The 22,714-nt window shown below is 36.3% G+C and overlaps 1 protein-coding gene across 2 annotated transcripts in view; it reads right to left on the bottom strand.

The window, feature by feature from the left end:
- Positions 1 to 10,703: 10,703 nt before the first annotated feature.
- LOC105307101 (putative P2Y purinoceptor 10) overlaps positions 10,704 to 22,714 on the bottom strand; it is a 20,704-nt gene continuing 8,693 nt past the window's right edge. For both annotated transcript variants that reach the window (XM_011382460.2, XM_011382461.2), the window contains exon 2: positions 10,704 to 11,777. In XM_011382460.2, the coding sequence (XP_011380762.1) occupies positions 10,748 to 11,728 (981 nt within the window). In that variant the 5' untranslated portion in view covers positions 11,729 to 11,777 and the 3' untranslated portion in view covers positions 10,704 to 10,747. The remainder of the gene's footprint in view (positions 11,778 to 22,714) is intronic.

The following is a 22,714-nucleotide window of genomic DNA, read 5'->3' as shown; positions in this document are numbered from 1 at the left end:
TTATCGAATTTAATTCACTAAGAGATTCCTCGAAGTGGAATTATTAAGTCAAAGTGTATGAATGTTTTTAAAATTTTTTGATACATTTTGCAAAAACTGCTTTTCCAAAAGGAAGTCATCTTTTTTCATTACACTAAAATATTAGCAAGACTAGTTTCCCGCACATTTGAGTATAAAACCACTTCCACATGTGGCTTACAGAAAACTGAACTTCATATAGGTGGAGCACTTGAAATTTCCACTATCAATCATTTTTTTTTGTTTGCCACATAGTCTCCAAGAATTCTAGTTTAAATATCCATATATCCTAAATGGGTAACCTATGATGCTCTGAGGAGGCAAAGACACATTATCATAGATTATTTTATCATATTGAATAACTAAAATGATAACCCTGAGGGAACAGAACATAGACTAGATAAGTTTTGATAAGTCCATGTGTTTTGGAGAATGTAAGGTAAAGAATACTTAGATCTTAGAGAAGTCTTCCAAAGGTGGAGATTATCTTATTCCACTTTATGCCCTAAACAATTTAGAAAGATGTCTTTCACTTATTATGCTATCAGTAAATAGAATGAACAATAAAACTATGTTGATGTAGGAAAGCCCTTCCATAGCCATTATTTATTTAATTTTCACAAAAGTCTTTGGAGACAAATATTGGTAGCTTTTCTTTATGTGTGAGAAAACTAAGGCTCATGGACTCTCAGTTAAATGAGCTAAAATGACTTGCTCAAAGTCAAACAACCAGTAAGTGGAAAAATTGGGACTTGGAGCCAATCTGTTTCACTCCAAACCCATGCTTCTACTTCAGTATGATGATCGAGTGAGTGAATAAGAAAGATAGTACAGAGATTGTCAAGAGAGCAAAGACAAGTAAGGCAGCCTCTGTGCACCCTTACTTGGGAACTAAAACTCTAAAGGTTGTAGAAGCCAGAAAATAAAAACAAGATAAATGTAAGACTGATTTCTTCTTAAACTCTCCTGCTCCTTCTCCCTCTCTTTTTATATCTTTTTAAAATTTATGATTATTCTGAGGTGCCTCTCCTATGACTTGGCCACCCTTCTGTGGTTAGAAGTAATCTGTGTCCATGACATCTCCAGATATAAGAAAAAAATCCAAGTGTAATCGCATTGTGTATCAGTAACTACTGATTCATTACTATGGCTTGCATATGACAAAGAAATAAGCTCAGTAATACTTGTTTAAAGTAAGTTTGATTTTCCAAAGAAAAGCATAGGTTAAATTTCTGTGCTTCAAATACTTCATATGACTTGAGTAGCAAAAAGAGAAGTATTTTTAAATGCAGTGAAATGAGGACTTATATTTCTCAGTGGTCCACTAATTGTATTATGAAAGTCTTTATAGTTACCCTTCCTGAAGACATGGTATTTAATTTTAAAATTTTGCCAAATGTCCCAAAAATGTCTTAATGCCTTATCTTTATTGTGCCTATGTCTATATACGTAACTATCTTGCCATTGAGCCTAAGCAGAGACTCTTGATAAAGACTGTTAGCAAATCTTTCTTCTATTACCAGCCTGGGTGAGACTGACCACATATTTTGCAAACTGAAATCTACTGTCTACCATGGACCAAGCATCTTTAGGTTGCCAAATGGCTAAATGCATTCAAAAGGTCCATTTTTCTGGGGCTTAATTGTCAAACCCATCATTGTATCTCAGTTATGATCAAATGGTGATAGTCAAATTGCACATATATGATTTTTTTCTTGGACCATTTGATAATAACAAGTTAAAACAACGAGATGATTAAGTTTGCTTTATTGGCCTATCCCTCACAATTTGACATGTATTCAGGTTTTCCGATTAAAGTTAGTTTTGTTTTCAATTCAGGGGAACAGGAAGAAAGAATTGGTTTTGTTAGGTGTGCTTATAATTTAAAAAAAAAGAAGTTACATTGCTTTTTTCTTCTATTCCTGATATTGTTTTAAAAGTATGATTAAGTAAATTATGCTATAGAATCCCTGCTTAAACCTGGCAGTATAGGTTTTTAATGCATTAACAAGCTTTTTTTTTTTTGCCAATATTTTATTTAGCTTTCAGTCTAGATTTATAAATAACGTTAAGTTATTTTTATATGTTTATCCTAATAAGAACTATGATTGTATTATAAAATGACTTTGGAAATTTACCTCTGTTTCTATATTTCAGGAGAAATTATGAAAAATGGAAATTATATACCCATTGAAAATTATAAACACTGCATGTTGTATAGTTGCCTTTGTTGGAGATGTGTTAATACTCTTAATTTCTTATACAGACAGTGGGTTCAGTTTTTCATTCTTATTTAATTTGTTTTAATTTTTTAACAGAATATCTATTTTAACTAATTTTTAAATTCATTTTTATTTTTCAATTACAGTTGACATTCAGTATTATTTTATATTAGTTTCGGGTGTATAACATAGTAGTTACACATTTATATAATTTACAATATGATCCCCTAGTATCCACCTGGCACTGTACATGGCTATTACAATATTATTGACTATATTCCCTATGCTGTATTTTACATCCCCATGACTATTTTGTAACTACCAATTGTACTTCTTAATCTCTTCACCTTTTTCACCCAGTTCCCCAAACTCCTCCATCTGGCAACCATTAGTTTATTCTCTGTATCTATGTGTCTGTTTTTGTTTTATTCTTTAGATTCCACATATAAGTGAGATAATATGGCATTTATCTTTCTGACTTATCTCGCTTAATGTAATATCCTCTAAGTCCACCTATGTCATTGCAAATGGCAAGATTTCATTTTTATGGCTAAGTAATATTCCATTTATATATGTGCCATTACTTCTTCATCCAATCTTCTATTAATGAACACTTAGATTGCCTCCATATCTTGGGAATTGTGAATAGCTCTGCTGTGAATGTAGGGGTACATAGATCTTTACAAACTCTTTTCCATAGTGGCTATACCAATTTGCAATCCCACCAACAGTGTATGAGAGTTCTCTTTTCTCCACATCCTCACCAACACTTGTTGTTCTTTATTTATGATAGCCATTCTGACAGGTGTGAGAAGATATCTCATAATTTTAATTTGCATTCGTCTGATGATTAGTGATGTTGAGTTTCTTTTCATAGATCTGTTGGCCATCTGTATGTCCTCTTTGGAGAAATATATATTCAGGTCTTCTGCCCATTTTTTAATTAGATTGTTTGTTCTTTTGTTGTTGAGTTGTATGAGTTCTTTATAAATTTTAGATATTAATCCCTTGTCAGATGTATCATAGGCAAATACCTTCCTCCATTCAGTCAGTTGACTTTTTGTTTTATTGATGGTTTCCTTTGCTCTGCAAAAGCTTTTTAGTTTGATGTAGTCCCATTTGTTTATTTTTTCTTTTGTTTCCCTTGTCCAAAGAGATATGTCAGGAAAAAAAAATTACTAATAGCAGTACCAGAGAGTTTACTGTCTATGTTTTCTTCTAGAAGTTTTATGGTTTTGATCTTACATTTAAGTCTTTAATTTATTTTGAGTTTATTCTTGTACATGGTATAAGAAGGTGGTCTAGTTTCACTTTTTTTCTTGCATTTATCTGTCCACTTTTCCCAGCACCATTTGCTGAAGAGACCATCGTTACCTCATTGTATGTTCTTGCTTCCTTTGTCATAGATCAAATGACCATATAGGAATGGATTTAATTCTGGACTCTCTATTCTTTTTTACTGATTTATGTATCCATTTTTATGCCAGTACTATTCTGTTTTGATTACTATAGCCTTGTAATACAGTTTGATATCAGGTAGAGTGATACCTCCAACTTTATTCTTCTTTCTCAAGATTTCCATGGCTTTCTCACATTACCACATGTGCTGAGGGTTCCTGCCTGCCAATAAATATTTGGTCCAGGGAAGGAGCAGGGTGGAGCTGGCTGTCTGGGTAATTTGTAGGCTGAGTGAAGCGGAGTCTCAGGGAGACATTGGGTGGGGCAGGCTGATCTCACCAGGCCAACACAGCTTCAGAACTGGCTCCAAAGGGGGAGGAATCAACACAGACAAAATGTCATCCAACTGTAAACTGAACCAGAGGGGGACCCAACAAAGAGCAATGGTGACTGTCCCTCCAGCCCTTGACCCAGCGCCACCCAGCTCAGTCTTTTCCCATATGTCCCTTGTGCCTCTTGAGCTGCTGACCCTCTGCTGGAGCCCAGGGTGAGTGTCTGTGAGCAAGTTGGTCTGTATGCAGGCCCTTTAATAAGACATCTGAGTTTTCAGGTCCTTTCTATCTCACCCACATGTCCAGAATCCCCACTGATTTTTATAGTCATATTTTGTGGGAACTTCTCTTCTCTGGACTGGAACCCTGGGCTGGGGAAACCTGTGTAAGGCTAAGGCCCCTTATTTTTTCAGAGGTGTCTGCAGCTGCATTCTCACTTCTGCTGCTCAACTGCCATGTGTAGGTGCAGGACCAGCCTGCTTCATTTCTCCATCCCTCATTCCATGCTTAATGTGGCTTTTTCTTTATAACTTCAGAAGTATCTGTTATAATCAGTTAGACTTCAGGTGGTTCTCCAAGTGGTTTGTTTTATAATTTGGTTGTAATTTTGATGTGATCATGGAAGAAGGTGAACCTTGATTTTACCAAGCCGCCACCTTGACTGGCTCTTTGGATTCATCTTCTTTGGAACTCCTTGGACTTCCTGAATCTATATATCTGTATTTTTTTTCTCCCCCTCAGGTTAAGGATGTTTTCAGCCATTGTTTCTTCAAATACCTTTTTTGCCCCTTTCTCTTCCTTTTCCACCCCTGAGATTTCTATAATGTGAATGTTAGTATGCTGGATTTTGTCTTATAAATTCCATAAACGACCTTCATTTATTTTCATTCTTTTTCTTTTTCTGCTCTTATTGTGTGATAGTTCCTCTGTCTTGTCTTCACGTTTACTGATCCTCTTTTCTGCTGCATCTAGTCTGCTGTCAAATTCCTTTATTGTATTTTTTTTTCACTTCATTTATAGTGTTCTTTAGCTCTGTAACTTCTGTTTGATCCTTTCTTATATTTTTCTCTTTGTTGAAGTTTTTACTGTATTCATCCATTCTTCTGAATTCAATGATCGTCTTTATGACTATTACTCTGAACTTCATATCAGGTACATTACTTATCTCCATTTTATTAAAGTTTTTTCCTAAGGTTTTATTTTGTTCTTTTGTTTGGAACATATCTTTGTTTCTTAATTTTGCTTGCCTTTCTGTGATTGTTTCTAGGCATTAAATGAAATAGCCAACTCTCCCAGTTTTGAAGGCTTGACCTTGTGTTGGAGATGAAACTTATTGTTTAAATCTGTGCTAGCTCTGGGTTGTCTCTCAAGATTTTGTGATTGTTTAAGCAGCTATTTTATTATTAATAACTTCCAGTAGTTGAGTTTGTGCCAAGACCTGTGTCCCAAAGGGGAGGATCTCAGTCAGAATCTAGATTCAAGCTGATTGGAAGCCAAAGTGTCAGGTAGCAATTTTTAAAGAATGCCAATATATATAGCCCTGGGAGACTACAAGCATAAACTCCACTGGCCACCAGAGCCAGGTGTTTCTGGTGATATATCCTATGTGGCAGTTGCAAAATTTGGGGCTCTAGATAAATGTATAAACTCCTTTCTAGATCATCTCGGTGAGCTGTAAAAAGGCAGAGGAAGAGCACAAAGATGGCATTCCACAGCCTATATTCCCTGAGAACACCGCTATAGCCCCTTGATATATGCCAAACCTCAGCTTGTCCTTAGAGCTGAAACTCCAGGATAAGTAAGTAGGCCACTTTCACAGAAAGTCTTGGTGTATATTTCAGTCTATTGTCTGTACAGTGCCCTGGGGGTGGTAGCATTCCAAGAACTGTTTCTACAATTGTTACAGTTTCAGGGAACCCAGGAACACAAACTACTCTGGCTACCAGAGCCAGGAGACCAAGGGGTATCCCCTAGGTGGAAGCTACATAAAACCAAGGCACCAGACATAAAAACTAGAGCACCAGTCACATACCAGGGCTCTGCTCTGAGGGATGCTGGTGTTCTAGCATGTGCCAGAAGGAAAAGATTAAAATAGTTCCCACTCTCTGAAGCCTCCGGAAAAGTTAACAGTCAGCCCTTAGTTTGGTGTTTAATTAGAAGTCACCTGCTCAGGCTGCAGCAATGATGACTAGCAAATTAGGCCTCTTTCACAGAAAGACTGAACTCCTGGGTTTGTAACCTTTTGTTGAAACCTGGGTGTGGTAGCTATTTAACAACTCTTTCTACTGATTACCATCCTAAGAGACCCACAAGTGTAAGCCCTACTAGCCAACAGAGCCAGGCAATAAAGAGGTGTCCTCTGGCAGCTGCTGCAAAAATCAGGAACCCAGAGGGTATAGGCTACTTTCTGGAAGATCCCAGTGAGCTGGAGTAAGGCAGAGGGAGAATGCAAAGATTGCATTCACAGGCTTCTGTTCCATGAAAGCACCTCCACAAACCCCTATAGTGTGCCACACCATAAGCCAAAGATCCTGGACAAGCAAATGGTTCTCTTTCTCAGAAAGATGAGGGTGTGTTTCAATTTGCTATCTGTACAGTGCCCTGAGAGTGGTAGTCTGCCAAAAACTGTTTCTCTAATTGTTATAATCCCATGGGACTCAGTATTGGAAGCTCCTCTGGCTGCCAGAGCAAGACAATTAAGGGGCATTCCATGGGTAGCAACCTCAAAAATTAGATCACCAGGTATAAAAATAGGGGCACCAGATGTGTGTAGAAGCTCCACTTCCGAAGATAAAGAAAAAAAAATGAAAAAAATATTAAAAATAAATAATAAAGAAAGAAAAAAAGGGATAAGATGGTGGCTACCAGCTTCAGCAAGTCAGAGGGAGAGTACAATAGATGGTTTTCAACAACTGGAGCATAAAAATGGTAAAAACAGATGCTGCCTACAGCTTTAGCAGGGTAGGGGGAGAGCAGGAAAATTGTGCCTACCAGCATCTGCTCCTGGAGCGTATCCAAGCAGGCCTCTGCCCTCAGACCAATGCTTTAAAATTAACAAATGATTCTCTTTTTTTGTTGTAGTCCTAGGGAACTTATTATAAAGAAATTTCATTGGCTTGAGCTTATCATAAAGACAGGCATCTCCTGAGAATTGTACTTGGAGCTATATCTCCAGAGCAGTGATGAGCTTACATGAATCTATCCTAGGGACCTTGGTGCCTGCATTTGGTAGGAGTCCCACTGGTATTTAATCTAAGTCAGTAGACAGGAGACAGAGAAAAACTGATGACTCTCCTCCAGAAAGGAGCCTCAAAATGTAAACTCTTCTCTTTGATCAATGAAACATGGAAGAGGAGAAGAAAAAATTGCAAGTTGCATGTGCCCCAGAAGCAAAGAACACAGAGGAAGGGAGGACAGAAAAGTCCTGAGGAATGAGCCAATGCCTGGTCTCAAATAAAGATCATAAAACACAGGGAGTGAAGGAAGAAAAAGAAGAGAAGAAGCAGCAGCCCCTCCACTCTCAGCATCATCAGAGACCCAGCCTTTCTGGTTTCTTCTTTCTAGCTGATCCTCTATACAGTAAATGAGTCTTTTTCATGTAAAGTCTAGGTGTTTTTCAAAGGGCTGCTTCTGTACTGCGTCCTGGGGCAGATGAAAAAGCATGTCATGAGCCCTTTAAGAGTTATTTCTCAGTTTGTCACAGCCCAGCAGGTCTTGTGGATATGAGCTCTGTTGTTCTTCAAAGCCAGATGTTTGAGGGGCTCATCTCAACTGTCAGTCTTAAATGTTGGGATGCCGAACGTGGAGTACAAACTCTTCACTTCTCAAATTAAAGCTCTGGGGTTCGAGTTCACTCCTGATTGTGGGCTGCCTAACAGGGGATGGAGTTTAGGGTGAGGTAGCACCTAAATTTCTCAGAGTCTTAACGAATAATAGTGTACTTTTATTTGTAATTACATATTACATTTGTAATGTACTTAAAGGCACAGTATAAATTCTAAAGAATTACTATGACACCTAAACTACTTACTACTTAAAAAAAGAATGTGCTTTAAAATTTCTATTATAAGCAGTAAACTTCCATTTATTTTGGGTTATATTCCTGGAAAATATGCAGATGAATGTAAAGAGAAACTGATTTTCTTATATTAGCAATTTTATAATAGGGGAGTTAAATTTTCACATAGAAGCATAATGCTTAATATTTTAATAGAAATGATCACATATTCCATAAGTATAATTTATCTAATCTATGATAACTTTTATATCAACACAGTTTATGTGCTAGTATTTAAAGCTTTCTAAAAGTGAACAGATCAACCAATCATGCATAAACTGCATTTAAGCTCATGTAAGTCGGTGTACAAAGTTATTATATTCCTCAAAATTCCTTTTTTTCTTTTCTTTTCTTTTTCCATTTTTTTTTTTTACCAAAACTATCAGAAGGTTAAAGAGTCTTTCATCAAGATTATGAGATTCTGAATAATTTCTGAGTGGATTTTGACCAGTGTCTTGCAGAGATTTAGGAACAATGTCGAGTTTTTTGGTGACTTTTTGAAAAGCTGATTCAAGGATAAATGTTTTGCTGCTCTCTTTGTCTTACATCATGCCTCTGTGATAAGCATAGGGATAACTATTCAAATTGTTGTTTGTTATAATACCTTCAATCTATTTCACTGATTTCTTGAGCTGTTATCTCATAATATCAAGTATTTTCACTTTTCCCACTGACATTATATAAGGCATCCCAGCCTTTAAAATTCAAGAATCATCTATTGCTTGCTTTCATGTTATCTTTTCCACTCTCACTGAAACAGGGACTCACATGTCAGAAAAAGCTCAAAGATTCCACTTCAGTGGTGGCCAAATGAAAGGCACATAATTTAATTTGCCCACTAATCCACAAATCCTGTGCTTGAAGCACTACCTCTTGTCAACAACTTGAAAAAAAGGAATATAAAGTGTGACTATTTAGAATTGAAATTTCTTTTCCCACAAGCATAGCATGATGTATAGTTTCAAATGTGTTTCTTTCAAAATCACTCCTTAGAGTGAGGCTGTTTATATGGTTATTCTGATAATGCTGTCGTTATCTCCAAGCATATCTAGAAACCCTATTTAGGTAGTGCCTTCGGAATCCTGTTAATAAAGCACAAAATATTTCATTACTTTATAATTATAGTACTTCACCCCTTCTCGGAAATCTTGTTTTCTTTTTTTAATTCCTCCTTTTCAGTTATCCCTTCATCCTTCTCCATAGTCAGTCTGTTCCAATGGATATTTTGAGGATTACCAATTCTTTCTTCCTCTCTGCACACCATGTCTGTGCTATTTACATTGCAGACATAACTGATTAGAATGATGGATTGAGCTTTATAAATGCCAACCTGAGAAGATGAGGATCGCTTATATTTAAATCTTTCATAACGGCTCTGAAGCAATAACTATAACCTCCAGAAAAATGAAGATAAGTTTTCTCTCATTCATTCACAATGTGATATTTTTTTGTTGTTTCTAATGCAATTCTGTGAGCTCTGTTCACAGAGAGGCTTCTTAATAAACACACATTTGCTCAGAGAGAAGTATAGTATTGTTTAAGAAATAAGTTAGGCAAGCTCAAAATAATTTAAATTTCACAGAATGCTCGTCTCTCAGCTTTATGGCTTTCTTTCTTTAATCTATTTATGGGATTTGTATGGCCTACATTAAGCCTTAAAATGTATTTAGTGGAAATAATGAACCATTTGGGTCTCTTCTATCCCTGATCATCAGGACTCTGTAGATCAGGACAGTGTTAAAGCAATTTATTTATTTATCATTGATACCATGCAGCTTAAAGCCTGACATTCACCCCTACAACCCACAGACTTTTCAGATAATCTCAGGTAAATTGTGTAAAAATGGCCTTGGTCTCATGTAGCTTAGCTTTAGTCTATGTCTTCACCATTCAAGTCAAGTTTAGCATCGACCTAGTAAAAGCAACTACATAAATAGAGGGAATAACTTAAACTTATGTGGTGTATACAGGATAAATTTTAACCACTACTGTTTATCCCCAGGCAAGTTGTTTCACCCCTCTGAGGTTCCATTTATTTATTTATTTTTATATTGGAAGTTTCTACAAGTTTATTAGAAGGGCCAAACAAGATGCTATGTGTGAAAGTACTTAAGAAAGTGGCAACCCAAAATGCAATAGGCAGACAATATATTTTCAGTGAATGAACAAATTCCCACATCTAATCAGTAATAGGTTTGTGGTCCTACATTTTTTGCATGGATTGCCTGAATCTTTATTCCCCCTGTCCTGTTCATTTATCTCTTAGAAAGACTGGAGAATTTTTACTCTTATTCACAAACAAATGTCTTCACATAAATAAAATTTACTTTTACATCTGGAAAAAATTTATCTATTGTGTCTTATTAACAATATCATATTTACTGAAGAACTGTTTAAGATAAAATATTCAATTTCCATTTGGTTGAAAACACCCGAAAACACTTGATCTAGGTCTCTTAAATAAGAAAGTGCCTTGAATTTCAAAGAGGAAACAGGAAAATCCCATCTTCCCTTCCTCTCCCACATTTTTCACACTCTGTCTCCACTATCACACCCCTATGACCACAATTATTAAACAAGAGGACATTTATTTCTATTGTTCCCAAAATTCAATTAAAGAAATTGTCTTGCTGGTCTTTGGCTTGGCGAGGGGGGGGGGGCGGGGGGGGAGCAGACAGGAAACAGTTAAACAAAGTTGTAATTGAAAAGTTATTTTATTTTTAGCCAATCATTGATGAACCACTCTCCCTGCTCATGAGGCGGGAACGGGTCACAGAGCTGTCATGGCGTGATAGTTGGTCACGAAACTCTGAGGCCATGAAGTAATAGAGAATTGGATCCAAAAGGCAGCAGAGACTTGCAAGGCATAGACTAAAAGGATGAAAATACAGTGTGCTTTTGACAATGGAACAACTGCTAATGATGGTTTCCTTTACCATGGTGTAAAAAATAAAGTTAATGTGATAGGGAGTAAAGCATATGAAGAAGACTGCAGCACACATGAAAACCATTCGAAGTGCTTTCTGTCTCTCACTGATTCCTTGGAAAGCCATTGATGGCTGTCTCAAAGATATGGTAGTTTTCCAGGTACACCATGCAATAATGACTACTGGAACCACAAAACCTGCCAGCTCAGCAACTGTAATCGTTCCAACTAAAGCCACTGCATTCATTTCCTTGTAACCAAGATCAGCAAAGCATAACTTAGTGTTGGCTAAGCCCGTGCTTCTCAGGATGGGAAACGGCAAACAGGCAGCTCCCACGATGACCCAGATGGCAGCACTGATGCTCACATCATACCTACGCTTCCAGTTTCTGGCCCTGAAGGGCTTGATGAGAAAGAAGCACCTCTGAAGGCTGATGCACGTCAGGAAGCAAATGCTGGCATACATGTTGAGATATTTCAGGTAGAAGCACAGCAGACAAAGAGCCCTCTGGAAAGGCCAGTCATGGTTGATATAATAGTAAATCCGGAGGGGCAAGGACAGCACGTGGGCAAGGTCAGCCACAGAGAGGTTGATCATGAAAATAATGGCTTTATTTTTCTTGCTGATAAAACGGCATAGAACCCACAAGGCTACACTATTAGCCAGAAGACCAGGAATGAATATGAGGATGTAGGTGGTTGCATAGAGGGAGTACTGAAATGTCACATTAGTACCGCAGAAAGTCTCAGCATTGCTAGTATTGTTGCTACCCATCTTGAGTATTTCAGTATATTCATCAAAGTAAGTCGTGGAGTTATGATCTCTGTTCAAAGTAAAGAAAAAAAAATATATAATGATTAACCAGTTCTTTAGCCAACACTTAGATTTCTTTACATACTTACAAAGACATAGAACATATTACTATTAGAAGGGACCTGTTTACAAATAGAGAAGCAAACACTCAAAGAAAATCTACTATCGATCTAGAGTCACCCAATAATTCAATTAGAGGACCATGAAATTGTCTTCACACTGTCCTCCCGGATAGTCTTAAGTTGTCTCTTGCAGGCAAAGATGTCCTGAAACATTTAGTCTATTGTTCTCACCACGGCAAAAAAAAAAAAAAAAAGTGTCGCATTTGAGTTTGTTTCTTTTGTGTCTAAATTTTTCTTGCCTCAATCCTTGGTTAAAGTGAATAGTGATCACTCATTCCCAATTGCAATGATAGAAATCAACTTCACCTATTATGTCCCTTTGTCTCTCCTTTGTCTGCCACTTTGCACATTGGGTCCCAACTGCCTACCTTGGCACCCCAGCACTTACAAAATGGTCCTGTCTCCTTTAGTCTGCATTGCCAGTATCCTGGATGATTTTCAGGGCTTGGGAATGTTACCTCCTTAATATTCTATCACAATAGCTGGTGGTTCTAATGCACTTTGTCTCTCTCTCTTGGCTTAGGTTGTATTCTAAATTTACATGAAAATCTTCAGTAATATATTAACTTATGTGGTCTGGGAAGGAAGACACTAATTTTCTGTCTAAGGACAATTCTGTACTGGTGTGACATCATGAACATGACAGATTATCCAACAGTCACAGTGAACATTGATGAGGGAGGGCACCAGCAAAACAGACCACCAAAATTATTTTTTTGAGAATAATTAAGACAATACCATTTTTTCCATTAAAGGAGTCATCATAAAGAGAAAAAAAATAGTTTGGACTTCCTTAATTTTATTTTATGCTTTAGTGTAGTTTTTATTATGTATTGTATATAGATCTCATTGTGGATTTATGCAGTCTGCTGCAAATAGGAATGGTAGAAAATTGAAAATCTCATTATTTTACTTTAACTCCATTGTGAGATTTTAGACTAGAGAGGAGTTTTGAAAATCATTTAATTCGGCCTCCATATAATATAGGTAGAAGAAGTAAGGCCCAGAAAAGAATTCATTAAGACTATAAAACCACTAAACAGAGATCTGGGACTTCAAATAGAAGAACGAGATGCCTAACCTTTATATACACCCTTCTCTTCATTATTTGTTGTCCTCCTAAAGACATATTTGACAAGCATAGCTTCAGTCCATATTGCATAAATGTTTATTGCATTTAGAGCTAGAAGTAGAAAAAATAAAGCAATGAGGTTGCTCTTGAGGCAGAGAAAGGGTTTTTATTATTTTTATTTTGTTTTGTTTTGTGTTTATAAAAACAAAAAAAAAGTGGTCTACTTTTATATTCTCCTTATAGTCTCCTTATAAGCAGCAAAATGACTTTCTGTATTTTTTAAGTGCTGCTCTAGGAAATAGAAATGTGATAAAAAAGAAAAAACAGAACCCCAATTAATTCACAGATAAAAGAGAGTCAACATTATGAGCTACTATTATTCTAAAGAGTGCTTTCACTTTCCCTCTCCTTATAATTTGTTCTCCTTACTTGTCTTATCTGTGATATGTTCTAAAAAGTCATGCGGTCATCTCGCTTATATATCTATAATTTAGAACAGAGAGTGGAGGGGTCCTCACAGGTGAAAAGACAAGAAGTAATTATCATGGTATGACTATCAATGATGTATTCCAGGAATCTGCAATGGAATTTTTTACATGCAATATCTAATTTAATTCTCACAACCATCCTAAGAGGTAGATACTATTATTATGTTCACAGTGCAGATGAGGAAACTAGAGTTTGGAGAGATTCAGTAATTACCTGAGGTTACAAAGCTAAAAAATGGTAACAATGAGATATACTATTATGTCTGACTTGTTCCAAAATCTATGCTATTTCTACTACACCATCTGTCTTTCCATGGACTACTCAGTAGAATGGAGTCCATTGTGACATCTAGAGGGCACATTATGGCAGAACCTTTCTAACAGCACAGTAGAATCTTACTATCTTATAACATTTGGATTACTCTAGTTAGGTCATCAGGATATAACTAAGCACTTGCCCCCACACATGTCATTAATCCCTCCTCACTACCCACTTTGACATTTTTTTTTTAGCAATAACAAAATTTTTTAAATTTTTTTATTAAAAATTATTGAGGTAACATTGGTTAATAAAATCAAATAATTTTCAAGTGTATAATTCAACAATACATCATATATATATTGCATTTTATGTTCACCACCCAAAGTTAGATTTCATTCCATCACCAAATATTTAACCCCTTTTACCCATCTACCTCCCCCTTCCCCTCTTCCCTCTGGTAACCATGGGCAACATTGGTTAATAAAACTATGTAGGTTTCAAGTGTGCAGTTCCATAATACATCTTCCTTGTATTTTATTGTGTTCACCAGCCAAAGTCAAATCTCCTTCTGTCACTGTATACTTGACCCCCTTTATCTTCATCTACCTCCCTGCTCCCCCTTTTCCCTCTGGTAACCACTAAATTGTTGTCTGTATCCATTAGTTTTTATTTGTTTGTTTGTCTTTTTTGTTTGTTGACTTTAGTTTATATCCCACATATGAGTGGAATCAAATGGTCCTCAACTTTTTCTGTCTGTCATTTTGCTTATCATGATCCACTTTGACTTTAATATCAGCACTGTTTCTATAACCTATTATTTAAACAAAAGCTGTGAGAGAGCAAGTGAAGATTAATCAAGTGCATTTCAATTTCAAGAACTAAGAACAGCTCACACACACACAAATCACACTTCCACTTTTGCAACTTTCAGACTCGGGGATTTGTTTCTGCTTCAGTGTTCTAATAAGTTTCACTAACTAAAGGAGCATGTTCTGTTCACACTTTTGTGTTAAATAACAGAGATTTATTAGGCCAGAACAGCAAGTTAGAGATCAAGTTTACACTTCTCCTTTCTCTGAGTTCTTAATGCCATTGCAATTCACACCTTACTGTGAGTTTAAAGATTTGAATGGCCTGCTTTCCAAAATCCTTTCTCTTCTTCAGACTGAAGGGGAGGTAGAGGATTTTTACCCAAATCTGTTTGGTGACAATTAAATGTAAAATCTCCATGGTAAAGAGAGGCTGGGGGAATTTGTTTTGGGTAGGAAAGAAATATAAACTCTCTCAGAAAGGGAACATTTAGCTTGGTGTGGACAATCTATGACATTTCTGAAATTTAAGAAAGGAGAATAACCTACGAAGCCACGAACCAGAAAATGCTGAATGGAAGGGCTAAAGTTGCAGTAGGTTCCTTCTCCCTGTCTCTACCACTGACTCTGTCTCTGTCTCTCTCTTTGGTTCTGGCTCTACTCTTGACTATTTTTGTGAATCTTTCTCCTCTTCAATCTAGATGTTTTTTATTTGTTTGGTTCCTGTCTCAGTATGAGGTGTGAGATTAATGACTCACTCTTAAGTCTGAGTTCTCCTACTCAGTGAGTGCCATGACTCTCTTTCCAGAGACTCGAGCTGAAAACTGGAAATTTATTCAACTCCTATCACTACATTTTACCCATATCCAATCAGAAACAAAGTGATTCTCTCTCCTAAAAAGCTCTCAAATCCCTCTCCAATCCGTTTATGCTCCCACTGTTGCCATTCTAATGCAGGTCACTGTCATCATTCTTGTTGACTATTGTAACAGATACCTTACTGGACTCCCTACACCTGTCTTGCCCCTTGCTGTCCATTTCTCATACTGTGTCTAACATTAACATTAATTATGGGTACCATTTATTGAGGGCTACCATTTATTTACAGGTTATGAACTCTTCACATTATCTCATTAATCCTCATAGAAGTCCTATAATTATTTCCATATTACATATAAGGAAACTGAGACCAAGAGAAGTTAAATAAGTTGTGCTAAGGTCACAAAACTTGAGTAGTGTAAAGATGGTATATTAAATTTGGAACCCATGCTTGTTTAAATACTCCCTTATCTTTGTCATGGCACTTCCCACACTTATTGAAACTCTATTAACATATCTTTCTCTTTAATTAGATTTTGTACTCCTTGATGGTGGGGACTATGTAATTTCTTGACCACTTCTTACTCTTTTCATACTGCGGCCCAAGTGATATTTCTTTGAAATTTTATGTCATTCTCTCATCTAAAATCCTTTGCTGGTTTTCTATTGCAGTAAGGCCAAATTTCTCACTGTGGCCTAAAGGTCACAACTAATATGGCTCTTCTGCCCTGGTATCAGCTCATGCCATTCTCTTTATCATCTTGTATGTTTTAAATACACTGAGAAGCTTTCACTTTTTAGAATAAGCAAAGCTTTTTTATTTACTAAGTGCTCTGCACATGTTGTTCCCACTATCATGAATCCTCTTCCTTTGGATCTTTACTTGTGTGATTCGATTTAATGTCAGTTTGAAGGTCAGAGAGATTGTCACTGCCAGTGCTATCTAGATAGTCTTACATATCACTATATACTCTCATATTCTCTTTTCTTTCTCTTCATAGTATCAATATTTGTAATTTAGAGATTTGTTTACGTGTTTATTTACTATTTCACCAACTATGCTGTTAGCTCCATTAGTGCCATAACAAAATCTGTTCTGTTCATCACCATATAGCCAAGACATAGGCTGCTATTTAGTAAGCACTCAAAGAAAAGTAGTATAATTGGATTGAATTGAATACACAATAGTTTAAAGTCCTTATTCGGAAGCTTTATGAAAAAATGCAAACCTCGATATGTCGACTAATGCATTTCTGCTGCCTGCTATTTTCTTAAAATTTATCTTCTAATCAGGCTATTATCATCAATATTCCCTAAACCTATTTTTTCAACTCATAAAAGTCATGCCTGTAGAAACCTGAAAAAAGTGTAAAATAATCAATTTAGAAATCACAGGTAGTCAGTCATATTCTATGGGTAGAAACCAACAACAGCCCAAGATCTCAGAGTACCATCGAAACTATTATCTGAAACTCCAGAAGAGGGTAGTTCTTTTAATCTGTTTCCAAATGTTGCTGGTTGTTATTCTGTGAAAGGAACACCTTCCTCATCTCATCAGCAAATGACTTCCTACTCATCTATGCATCAGACCTGGAATGAGAGTTAGGAGACTGCATTTGTAGTCCCCAAAACTCTCCACAGATAGAAAGTAAGCATAAAGGGAAAATAAGTCTGTCTGTTTACTTTTTTCTATGGCTTTTTGAGGACTCTGGCTGCCTTAAAGGCCATCAGTCAATCAACATATATTTGATAAGCACCATCTTATGAACTCTGTGCTAAGTTCTGTGGAGAATACAGAATCACCCGCCATAATCTTTGTCTCTGTGAAGCTTCTGGTCCGGTGGGGAAAATCATTTTAAAATCTTCAATATCACAATTATTACATGACTAGAACTAAGGTAAATGGCATAGATGATAAGAAATAATCATGTTAGCACAGCATCATCCCTGTGAGGTAAGTGGGATAAATACCACTAATACTCTTACTATAGTGTTTAGCTGACAAAAGATGTATTCAAGAATAATTCAGTACCCTGTTCAGTCACAGGATTAGAATATGATGGAACTAAGACCAAAAGTGAGGTTTATAGGCCTTTTACTCAATGATATTTATAACATGTCGGGCTACTTCTATTAAATTCTTAGAGATAGAGCACCTCAAATCAGAGAATATGGCACATGTGTCAAGCCATCTGCATTCTCTTACTGGTCCCTGTAGGTACAGGGTCGGAAAGAAAAATAGATATAGTGGATGGGGAAAAGATAAAGTTTACTATGTCTGAATTCTACACTATTGTATTTATATCCTAGTAACTCTTCAAAACTGCGGTCAAGTCCCATCTCTTTAAGAAAGCATACATTAAGAAAAAATAAACAAATGGGACTACATCAAACTAAAAAGTTGTTGTACAGGAAAGGAAACCATCAACAAAACAAAAAGACAACTGACTATTTGGGAGAAGATATTCATTAATGATACATCTGATAAAGGGTTAATATCCAAAATATATAAGGAACATATACAACTCAACAACAACAATGACGATAAAAAAAAATCCAATTAAAAAATGGGCAGAATAGATACTTCTCCAAAGAGGAAATATGGATGGCTAATAGACATATGAAAAGATGCTCAAGGTCGCTAACCTTCAGAGAAATGCAAATTAAAATCACACGAGATATCACCTCACACCTATCAGAATGGCTAACATCAATAAATCAAAAAACAACAAGTGTTGGCGAGGATGAGGAGAAAAGGGAACCCTCATATATTGTTGGTGGGATTGCAAATTGGTACAGCTGCTATGGAAAACAGTCTGGAGGTTTCTCAAAAAAAAAATAAAAATGGATATACTTTTTGACCCAGCAATTGTACTTCTGGGTATTTATCCAAAGAAAACCAAAACAATAATTCATAAAGATCTATGCACTCCAATATTTATGGCAGCACAATTTATAATAGCCAAGATATGGAAGCAAACTAAGTGCCCGTCACCAGACAATTGGATAAAAAAATTATGTTTCATATATACAATGGAATATTACTCAGCCATTAAAAAAAAAAGAAATCCTACCATTTGCAACAACACGGATGGACCTAGAGGTTCTTATGCTGAGTGAAATAAGTCAGACAGAAAAAAATAAATACCATATGATTTCACTTATATGCGGAATCTAAGGAAAAAAAGAATAATCAAAAACAGACTCACAAATATAGTGGACAATTTGGTGATGGACAGAGGGGAGAGGGGTTGGGGGATAAGAGAATGGGGTGAAGGGTTAAAGAAGTACAAATTAGTAGTCAATAGCTGGTCACGGGGATGGGGAGCACAACAGAGAGAATGCAGTTAGCATTAATATGATGGCTAGGTGGAGGGCCAGGGGAGGGAAGGAGCAACTGGTGAGATCGTTTATATGAACTATATAGATGTCTAACCAATGGACTGTATACTTGAAACTAATTTAAATAAATAAATTTAAAAATAAATAAATAAATAAAAAGAAAGAAAGCTTACCATTTATCTAGGATTTAGCAATTTATGAGTTTGTTCAGCAAATGAACATTCTTCTATGTGTGTATATAATATTCTAATTGCTGGGGATAGTGGAATAGGGTGGGAAATTTCAGCGAAGAATAATACATGATTGTTGTCCTTAAGAAGTTTATAGTTATTTAGGAGAGATAGCTATAATAATAACTAACCATAATGGAGTTATTTAATGTGCCATGAAAGAGACAACAAAGAAGTTTCTGTGGAAGTAGAAATGTTCTTGCACAGAAAAGGAGAATTTCAAGCACATGTTGAAGTATAAATTTATTTTCAATAAGTAGTTATGGGGTGGCAGGGTGCAGGAGAAGAAAGAATGGGAAAGGAATTCTCAAGGTGAATTAAGATCATTCAAAGTCCTAAAGTATAAAAATAAATGACCTATAGAAAGTAATAATAGGTGTTCTAGCCCAGGTGGAGAACAGGGTGAAATGGAGGGGAAGGTGGAATGTAAGGTAAAAGAGAGAGAAAGTAATAGAAGGAAAAAGAGACTAAAAAGGTAGACATGACCAGATCATGGAAGGTTTTATAAGGAATATTGAAAGATTCTGGGAATAGATGTGATATGGTCATATTTGTGTTTTAGAAAGATCACTCTGGCAACAGTGTGAAAGATGGATTGGAAAGATGGAAAAACAGAGACAGGAAGTCCAAATTAGTTGGGATTTTGTAGTGTGATCAACATTCCAGGTTTGACCAAGTCTGAAAGATTTCTGGGACATAGAATTTTTAGTGCTAAATTCATGATGGTCCAGGGCAAACAGGATTGCTGGTCACTCTATTACTGTAACAGTTGAGGTAATAAAAAATAAGCTCTGTACTTGGTATGGCAGGAACATTAGAATTTCAAATCAGATATGGAATTGACCAGTTTCAGAAACTGTTTGAGGAGTCAAATAAAATTTCATTTATGAAACATGTGGAATGTTATTAAAAGATATCAGTTTTGCACTTTATCAAAGTCCTTTCATATCAGCAGCTCACAGCATTCACCTCTCCTGACAATCTGAGTCAATTCACCTCTTTCTTATTCCAAGGAAGCACTCTCTTCTAAGCTTTTGAAATTCATACTCTGCCAAGCTTCATCAATTTCTGACTCTTCAAGTGATTTCTTTAATATTATAATCACTAAGCCTTGCTGCAAATTTCACTGTAATAGTTTGCACCGTACACTCCCAGAGACCTTAAATTTCTAAGGCTCTCCATTTCCTCTGGTCTGACCTAGCACTCTTTCTCATCTTACTTCCTCCTCTACTCAGCCAGATTAAATGATCAACTTAACTACTCTCACACAAAAACACTTAACTTCCTTGTTCACCGCTCTTTTGCTGCACCAGCCTGGCAGTCTTAATCCCAGATCAAGTTCGCAATTCATTCTCTTTTTTTTACTGTCCAAACTGCTGAATGGTCCAATTAAAAATATCAGGATCTATTTGGAACGCCAAGACTAGAAATTATGATCTCCAGTCTAAGACTATTTTTGCTCCAGCCTCTTTTTACTCAACTCTAATTAGTATCTTTTCCTATTCCCATGATACCATTCAGCACTCTCACAACTCTACTAAAACTTCCTCTCTCCTATTCTCCAATCCCCCGTATTTCTCAGCAAAGGGTCTTACTTCTTAAGTCACAAAGAAATTGTAGGTGATTGGGTGAGAAGCAACTCAGTTTCATCCATTGCCTCTTCCCAATGCACACAATCTTATCTACAGTTACATCTCTCTTACTTCCCAGCACTGCTGCCTTTTCTGTTGCTCAAGATGAATCCCCGTGCCTTCAACCCCTTTTTTTCTTTTTTTTAAATTTTATTTTATTAGTTTCAAGTATACAGTACATTAGCTAGACATTTATATAGTTTACAAATGATCCCTCTGATTGTTCTTTCTCTCCTCTGGCTCTAAACCTAGCCATTACATAAATGCTAACTACATTCCCTATACCGTGCTCCTCATCCCTGTGACCATCTATCAACCACTAATTTGTATTTCTTTAACCTTTCACCCCTTTCTCCCAGGCTCCCAAACCCCTCCGCTCTGGCTGTCACCAGATTGTCCTCTATATTTGCGAGTCTGTTTTTGAATAGTTTGTTCCTTTTGTTTCTTAGATTTTGCATGTAAGTGAAATCATATGGTATTTATCTTTCTCTGTCTAGATCCATCCATGTCATTTCAATTCCTTTTATTTCTCATTAATTGATCCCTTTTACTACTAGATCATCATGACCTTCTCCACTCTCAGTAAGATCTTTGTCAACAAGTCTCTCCAACCCCCCAAATAACTCTTATCTTTTCTACGCATCTTATGTTATCTATCACCTTCCTTCTCGTCTTAAATAAATTCACAATAGTTGTTTACATGTTTACTTTACCTCCAAGGTAGCGTGCATTTACCATTCTCTCACAGCCTCACTGAAACTGCTTTAGCAAAGGTGACGAGTGACCATCAGGCTGCTAAATCATGCAGCTCTTCTCTCCTGTCATGGACACAGTCTGACCACTTCCATCTTTTTGAAATGTCCCTTTTACTTGGCTTCTTAACCACAACTTTTTCTTGATTCTCCTCTTAACTATAAATTTTTTCATACTGAGTCTCTTCTATAGTTTCTTTTATATCTGCACATCCTTTAAATGTTTGTTATCCCAAGGTCTGCATCTTCTCTTTTTATTCACCATCCTGGTGCTGAGTAACAGTATTCACTTTCATAGCTTCAATTACCAGCCATATTTTGATGACTGTCATGTCTCTGTGTCCAGGCATGGCCTCTCCTCAGATATTAAACCTATATGTCAAGCTTCCAGCTGCGATTTTCCATTAGAATGTCTCCCAGGCACTTCAAAATAAATATGTCCAAAACAAAAAACAAAACTCGTCATACTCCCTGACCTTTTATATAACCACAGCCATCTATCCAGTTACAAGACACAAATAATTCTAGATCCCATCTTCTCTTTCATTTGATATTCTCTCTCTCTCTCTCTCTCTCTCTCTCTCCTTCCCTCCCTCTCTCTCTCTCATTTAAAACACTCATTAACTGATCTGCTTGAATGGAAGATTGCTCTATTAAAATATATTCTATACTCTGCTACCAAAACGATGTATAAAAATGCAAATCTGGGCTACCATGTCACCACAGGAATTGCTTTCACAATATACTCACTGTCATAGATTAAGTTTTTCCATTTACATCTCTGTATTTCTTACTCAACTATGAACATTTTGAAGGGAAAGACCATGTCTTACCCATCTTTAAATCTCCAGAACCTAGCAGAATGACTGGTACATAGTCATTTAGTAAATATCTTTAACTGAACAAATATTCTGCCTTATGATAACTTTTTATGTTTTTATTTTTTCTTAATATAGACATATTTTTATTTTCCAATTATAATTGGCATATATGTTAGTTTCAGGTGTACGACATAGTGATTAGACATTGATATAACTTATGAAATGATCATCCTCAAAATTCTAGTGCCCGTAAGACACATACATAGTTATTACAATATTATTGACTATATTCCCTATACTATACTTTACATCCCCATGACTATTTTGTAACTACCAATTTCTACTTCATAATTCTTTCCCTTTTTTCACCCACTTTCCAACCCCACTCCCATCTGGTAACCCTCAAAGTGGTCTCTGTATCTATGAGTTTGTTTTTGTTTTGTTTGTTCATTTATTTTCTTCTTTAGATTCCACATGTAAGTGAAAACATATGGCTACCAAAGTGATGTATAAAAATACATTTGTCTTTCTCTGTCTGAGTTACCCTCTAGGTTCATCTGTGTTGTTGCAGATAGCAAGATTTTATTCTTTTTTACGGT

This window comes from Pteropus vampyrus, unplaced genomic scaffold (assembly GCF_000151845.1).
Source record: "Pteropus vampyrus isolate Shadow unplaced genomic scaffold, Pvam_2.0 Scaffold477, whole genome shotgun sequence".
NCBI lineage: Eukaryota > Metazoa > Chordata > Mammalia > Chiroptera > Pteropodidae > Pteropus > Pteropus vampyrus.
The sequence above is the reverse complement of the archived record's forward strand: the minus strand, read 5'-3'. Positions and strand labels throughout refer to the sequence as shown.